The sequence below is a fragment of the Alosa pseudoharengus genome, unplaced genomic scaffold, assembly GCF_046254945.1.
Source record: "Alosa pseudoharengus isolate Yale_2024_CS ecotype anadromous, Long Island Sound unplaced genomic scaffold, YU_APseudo_1.1 YU_APseudo_1.1_scf_22, whole genome shotgun sequence".
Taxonomy (NCBI): Eukaryota; Metazoa; Chordata; class Actinopteri; order Clupeiformes; family Clupeidae; genus Alosa; species Alosa pseudoharengus.
In genome coordinates this window covers 16,788,931-16,796,369 of record NW_027468680.1, presented here as the reverse complement: position 1 = coordinate 16,796,369, position 7,439 = coordinate 16,788,931, and the positions used below count along the sequence as shown (strand labels likewise).

Sequence of the window (7,439 nt, the reverse complement as noted above, 5' to 3'; positions counted from 1 at the left end):
TTGTTGTCATGGTGCATGTAAAATCTACATTTCTTACAGGACACAAAAGTTTTGATTGGACGGACGCCGGGGAGGGACTTGTTAGTATACCAATAAAGTAACTGAATGCTAAAGGAAAGGGATAGGCGGAACTTCCGTCACTTCCTTCGCGCGCTAATTTGAGCCATTCATTTTTGTCAGAACCCGTCTATTAGACATTCTCTGTTTTTGTGCAAGTGTTGGTCATAGTCATAGATATATATACAGATATATATACATACAATATATCTATGGTGTTGGTCTGGTCAGAGAATGTCTAATAAGGGGACATCATATACATAGACGTCGTATATTATGTCTATGGGGAGAACCGCCACTCTCGGGAAACTTCCGGTTTCTGAACTGGTTGCAGTTCCTTTTCTGGTTCCACATGAGGGCGTTCACGAATAAGTGCAGAATGAATAGAGGTCTATTAGTCCAGTCATTTTAGGAGAAAGGGTTGAACAAATTGCAACACAAGCAAACTTAACTGATTTTGTATCCTCAATATGTTCTGAGTAAGGGAAAAAAAGCCCCGAAGAATCCCAATAGGGGAAAGTTTAGAAAAATACCTAAATATACCCTATTCATGCGCCTATACAGAATTTTTCTCACGGAAATAGGGGAACAAAATTAACCATATCACCATGAAAATTACTGATTTGATTACTTACATCAAGACAAACAAAAAATGTATTATAAGATTTTTGAAATTGTTTGTTAACATGGGCAAACAGGACATAATGTAATTATGTATAGCTAATGTATGACCAAAACTAATTGCAACATTTGACAAACAAATTGTCCAAGGCATGGAGGAAGATAATACATGTCTTAACTGGTATTATATCTCATCTAGAGGGTATATTCTTATAGAAAATATATAGTTTATGGTGTTTAATTTGTTTTCCCTGGACAGTATAGGCCAAAATGTATCCACTTTACACTAGATTCGCCTTTACAGAATAGAGGGCAATGTATTGTGCATGGCATGGAGGAAGATGAGGAAATGTCTTAAATGGTGTTATATCTCCTCTGGAGGGTATATGCTTTCAGAAAATATATAGTTTAGGGTGTTTAATTTGTTTCCCTTAATAGTGCAGGCCAAAATGTATCAGCTGTTCACTTGATTCGCCTATACAGAATAGAGGAGTATGTGTTATGCATGGTATAGAGGAAGATGGGACATGTTGATTGATGCTATATTTCATGTACAGTGCATATACTTTTAGAATATGTATAGTTTTGACTGTTCTATGACTTTGATAAAACCATGACCCATGCATAGGCATGCATTGTTAATTATTAATCTTAAACTATATTTAATAGTATAGTATTTTTGCCAGATGTCACAATACACCATGGTTCTGCCAGATTCTGCCCTACACATACATGAAAGTCATGTCCAGCTGACAGAGATACATTTCAAAATAAGAATGGTATAATATCCTTTTTGTCTTTGTATTATTTAAAAATCAAAATCAAATCAATGCAAGTATTAATATGAATTGGTGGCAGATCTGGGTAGCCTAGACTGTTCTGAAAAAATATAGCATGTGTAAATGGCACTTACAATGACCAGGATGAATGCTTATAACTAGTGAAAAAGCCCTTAAAACAGTCTAGGGTTCTAAGGGTTAATTTCTTAATTCAGAGCCATGTTACTTACAGCCAAGTACTTGGAGTGGATATCAGAAAGAAACATAGTTTGGCCATCAGTATAAGATGAAATATCTGCATACAATATTTGTAGTATTTATCATTGTTCTTTGAGTTAACATCAATTGAATAAGACTGATTAAGTAAGGTGCATTATCATAATGTACTTTTTTATTGGCATTGACCTATTTATGGAAAATGTGTTGGAGTGGCCAACAAACTGACCTGTGTATCAGTGTTGGCTTTACACAATTTATTGCCATTATTAAAATAGGCTATCCTAATCTTCAAAACTTTTTGAGTAGTTTTCAAATAGTAGTTTTGATTCCCAAGTGCCACCCCAATAAAAAGTCTGGACCCAGCTGGCCCCCCCTATAAAATAAATCATGGCTACGCCCCTGCCAATCTGTAAGAAATCGAAAGGACGTGACTACGCGTTCATTCAACTTTTGACCTATAATCCATATTGAGCTTGCAGAAACCACAATCAAATCTTTGATTTCTCAACTACTACAACCAGGTGAAAGAGACACATTTAGCCGTCTAGCTCCATAGACCCCCATTGTTTTTGCACTAATTCGTGATCGCCCCTAGCGGAACTGCAACAGATTGCAGGTACAATGGAGTTAATAGGGAGTGATCCGGCTCTCCGTAAACGGGCTCTGGTCTGGTACTTTCTTTTACTGTCTATGGTCTGGTAGGCGGCGCTCCGTCTATTCATAATCATAGCGTCTTTTCAGGCCATTGACTTTGTCGGTGCCATTGAATAGACTCTTCAGAGTATCCCTCCTTGGGATGCTTGCTGTTTATCTTGCATTTCCTTTCTTATCATGGAGCAAATTTTAGAATGACCTAAATTATATCCTAACAAGAACCTTTTTGGTTCTCCTGATGCCATGGATGGTTGGATGCTGATTATTGACATTATAGAAGTATTTCTGTTTACACCAGTTCAACTGTTAATATGAGTAAGCAGAGACGTATCTAGCTTAACACAACATATCACAATTTCCTGTAAAACAGATATGCAATTGTCAGGCTATCATCCTATGCTGTCACTGACACTGTCACTGTGGTCCCAACAAACTGGATGAGTTCAACAGTTTTATCTCCAAATCATCTGCAAGTCAACGTTGTTGTGCCAAATCTATACAAAGACAAGTAACCAATCAAAGGCTAGTACAAAATAAAATGTGCAGGAAAAACTCTGACAAAATACAATTTCAGTATTCTTTAATGAAATTAACACAATGTTATAATTTCAGTAATATTATAAAACATCTCAGTATATTCATTTGTAGAAACATGCCTAATAATTTAAAACAAAAGTTACAAAAAAAAATCCTACAAAACATTCATGTATTATCTCAACATACAAGATACACAAATTCTTCATGTATTTTAATTTCCCTTTTGTGTGCGGTGGTTCCTATTCATGCTAGGGAAAAGTACTTTGAAAGTGTAATCATACTTTTTGTGCTGTTACAACAATATTAGTCAGATCATTGCAGTGCGTACACGCAGAGTAAAAAAAAATGTATTCGTAAGCATACTGTACATATTACCCTTTGGCGTCATGCATTCCCTGTCCACACAGTCAGTATGTGCCGTTGTCTATAACAGTGTCACGGATTGGAGTAACTAACATATTCGGCTCTGCAGTTTCTGTGCATCAGTGGGAGCATTTCTCACCCTGGGTGTGTGCCTACATAGCTCATGTTGCTACAAACCGCGTGTAAGCCTGAAGCACCATTATGCCACTGTGTAAATAATGGACGGCTGCAGCCTGGAATGGATGGGCTTAGCATTTGGATTTGCTAGTCTGACAGGACCAAAGGGTGACAGAGAGCTTGCCTCTCCCACTAATTGTCATGCAAACTCCACACCGACAGCTAGTTCACCCCTTTAAAAATTCCAGAGTCGCACATCTTTATGTCACATAGGAATGGTTGTTTTCTTTGCTTATTAAAATGGTACCAGGTTGTCCAAGGAAGAACCGTACAAATGCAGTGACATTTTTAAGACGCCATTAAAACCTCCAGACATAACATAGAAATAATGCCGATGGTCATCAAGTAACTAACATCCACAGTATAAAAATTGATTGTATTGTTAATATTGCATGTTTTAATCACAACTGTGCTGGTGCTGGACCCATTTAAATAAACAACTAATGTAAACAAGGAACTGGGAAATCTGAAGCCACTAACTCTCTCCATCCTCGTCATCCACCTGCTTGATTACTGGATTCCCTGTAGAGAAACAGACAACAGAAATAATCCTTACTCTTTTCTCCTTTCCATTTCATACCCTTTGTCTGTCAAGCACCTCATTCATACACATTACTCAAGCACCTGAAACTCACACACACACATTCATTTTTCATTTCATTTCATTTCATTTCACATTCATCTTTTTGCAGCTCCCAATAAATTTATAATATGAAGTATGTGCACCTGTGACATTGGGATAAGCATAAGCATGTGTGAGAGTTACATTATCAGATACTTGTCTGTATCTCCTGTAGCTCTAAAGTATGGAAATAATTTCTCAGTCATAGCATCAACATATCCACTCAGTAACACAGTAAGATGTCCTTACCGTCAAGCTTCTTAAGCTTGGGAAGTCTCTTGGTGGCCTCCTCCATCCAGTTTCCCTCCAGCGAGTGTTTCTCCTCCAGAGGATTTCCCACGAACACCAGGTCCACAAGCTGTGGAAGGTCTGCTAACTTGAGGAACTCTCCTGAAATAATGTACAGCTCACATTAAGCTACATATTAACATCAGACAACAGCAAACTCAAACCAGCACTATCAGGATAATAAACCAGAGAAAGTGTGGTCAAAGCAAAAGCTAAAGTTTCTATTTTTTTCAGATTAATTTAAATGTAGCATTTCACAATCTAGGGTTCCCACTCTAAGTCAAAATTCCATGACTTTTCCAGAAAACCTGAATTTCCATGGCTTATTATATGTGACCCAATCTGACCAAATGAGTCAGAAGTCGCACATTTTAATTTTGAGATAAAGGCCATTACTTTTTTTGGTGTTTTATGAAAGAAGAGGCATTCAAAATTAATTCCCCTAAGTTTCATAGTCAAGACAGGGTTGTAAAGTTACAAAAAATAAGCTTATTATTCAAGCGGGCAAATCCTACCTGTACCTGCCTGTAACCTGTAACTTCAAACTCAATTTTTAATTGGAAAAAGATGGTGGGAGGCCATAATTCAAAATTCTATATCTTGACAACGATGCAAGGATATTGTTCATTGCTCATGGTGTCCTCTGTCCATTGATGCCATAATCACAATTTTGAATTTATTTTGGGTCACTGTGACTCATTTTGCCAGATCAGGTCACATATTAGTGAATAGTACAATATACTGACCAATGATTTCAGAACACCCACGTGAAAGAATCTTTTACTTTTTTAGTGTGAGATGTGAGTGTGAGATGAATAAATGGGCATTGAATAAACATAGTTGGGCTACTCAAACAAGAAGTAAAGCTAATGAGCAGATATGCACAAAGTCTGCTTGAAAATATATTTGTATTTATGTATTTTTGCATGGCAAGGACTGCCCCAAAAAATGATACAGTTCCCTGACTTTCCATGTCTGGAATAGACTTTCCAAAATTCAATGATATTCCAGAAATTCCTGTGACCTGTGGGAACCCTAACAATCCTATGACCCCCAACATCTGCCTTGAATTCATATAAAAAGCATAATAGCTTAGAATAATAGTCAATGCTCACCCCACTCTTTCACAAGGTTGTTGGACATGTACAAAACGTGCAGCTTTTTCATAACATGGATTCCTTTAAGCTTCTCTATGAGGTTATAGGATATCCAGAGCTCCTCTAGGGTGTCTCCCACAGCCTCCTGCAGAGGGTGTAATACACCTGAGTGAGATTCAAAAATAGAGGCTTGAGAGAAACTATTTGTTACTGATCCAGGTCAGGGTACTCACCAGTCCATTCAGGTTTTTAATATTGTTGCGTCCCAAGGATAATATTTTTAGGTTTTCTGGAGAAAAAGCAGAATTTAGAAACTATCAATTTTACATATAGGCCCATTAGACTATACAAGTTACACTACAAACATGAAGTATTTACTCACTGAGGCCATTCAAATTGGCGATTTTCTCAATACAGTTTGTGGACAATGATAGCCTCCTAGTAAAACCACAAAATGCACGAATAATAATAATGATGATAATAATAACAATTCAGACATCTATGGAGGTGTTACAGTATTACAATGTAATTATATGTTTACAGTATTACAATGTAATTATATGTTTACATGCATGCATTGCATTGGTGTTTCTGTTTCATGATAAAGCATGACAAATATATTTTGTTTGTTACCAGCTTTTATGACTGACAGCTGAATGAGTCATCTGGACTTACTCGCAATTGGTGAGGGTGGAGAGGGAGGCATCCATCTTCTCAATGGCTGGGATCTGTCCATACAGCTTGACTGCTTTTGCCTCGCCGACTTTCTCTCCCGATTTTTCCTCCTAACAGAGACATAAAATCAAGACAGATACTTGAAAGTAGGAGCAAGGTCTACAAAAATTAAGTGAAAAGCCAAGAGTACCCCTAAAACCATAAGAATCCCTAAGGAAGAAAGATACAAAGAACTTCTGGCAGAATCAATAGGCTACTGTACATTGGCTAAGGTACTCAGATGCAATTTATCAGGCTAAAAACAACAAAGTAAGGCTTAGTTTCCACATGATGGGACTCATTAGACAAACTTACCCATTTCACTAATGCCTCTTTTATCGTTGTAGCTTTTGCCTAGAGAAAATGGAGATGTCAAGGCCTATACCAACATCTTGAAAGTCAAAAATGGCATTACAATGACAATCTGGCTGTAACAGAATATTTAATAGTTTACACAAACTGGGATACTAAAATTCAGTTCCTAAAATCAAACGCATTATGAAATTGTATGATCAACTACTTAATTTAGTAGTCCTTATTTATAAGTAAGTTTTCCTCAGTGAGTTTTATTTATCTTAAGCATTAATTTATATTGATTAACCTTTACTGGTTTATTTTGGATTAATACAGTAGCAGCTAACTGTTCCATTTGCGATTGACCAAGTAGGCTAACAAGCTGAGTTCATACAGGGCGTTGAGGAAGACAGTTCCGGGACCCACTGTAGGTTATAGAAACATAAGTAGGCTCCACATTATACAAGCATCTAGCTTAGTACGTACAAGGAAAAACTAACCTGACTGCTTCGCTAACTTAGCTATCCTAGCACGCTAATGTCAATACGTTGGTTGATCTATAGCAGCTATGTGGCTTGCTTGCTTGCTTGCTTGTGATATGCATTTAACGTAATCGGTGTCCAGCATTACATTGGGTAGATACTTCTAGTAACGAAGCTTACAACCTCAGCAAAGCCCTCATTCCAATGCCCATTCCATAATTACTGCTAACGTAGTAACTCGAGAATAACATAGCTAACGTTAATGTTAACGTTGACATTAATTAACTTACCATAGCAGGTTAGCTTAGCGCTACGCTAACTGTACGCGAATAAATGACAACGCCTATGTTCGCTGCTATCAGAAATGTCAGTGTTATAAATATCGATGTACAAAGGGAAATACATGTTTGCTGCGTATCTTCAGAAACTGTTATTGCAATAGTATTGTCAGTAAGATCCAAACCCAAAAATGCGTGTAGTGTATTGACGTTTGCTACTCACCATGTTTTCCTTAGTGGTTGCTATGGAACTATGG

General features: G+C 37.2%; 1 protein-coding gene across 1 annotated transcript; it reads right to left on the bottom strand.

Moving 5' to 3' along the window:
- Positions 1–2,950: 2,950 nt before the first annotated feature.
- dnal1 (dynein, axonemal, light chain 1) lies at positions 2,951–7,439 on the bottom strand. Its single transcript, XM_076300788.1, has 8 exons — positions 7,406–7,439; positions 6,444–6,482; positions 6,090–6,199; positions 5,797–5,852; positions 5,648–5,703; positions 5,433–5,559; positions 4,279–4,419; positions 2,951–3,929 (listed from the first exon to the last, which is right to left on the bottom strand). The coding sequence occupies exons 1-8, from the start codon at positions 7,406–7,408 to the stop codon at positions 3,883–3,885; spliced, it is 579 nt and encodes a 192-aa protein (XP_076156903.1). The 5' UTR covers positions 7,409–7,439; the 3' UTR covers positions 2,951–3,882.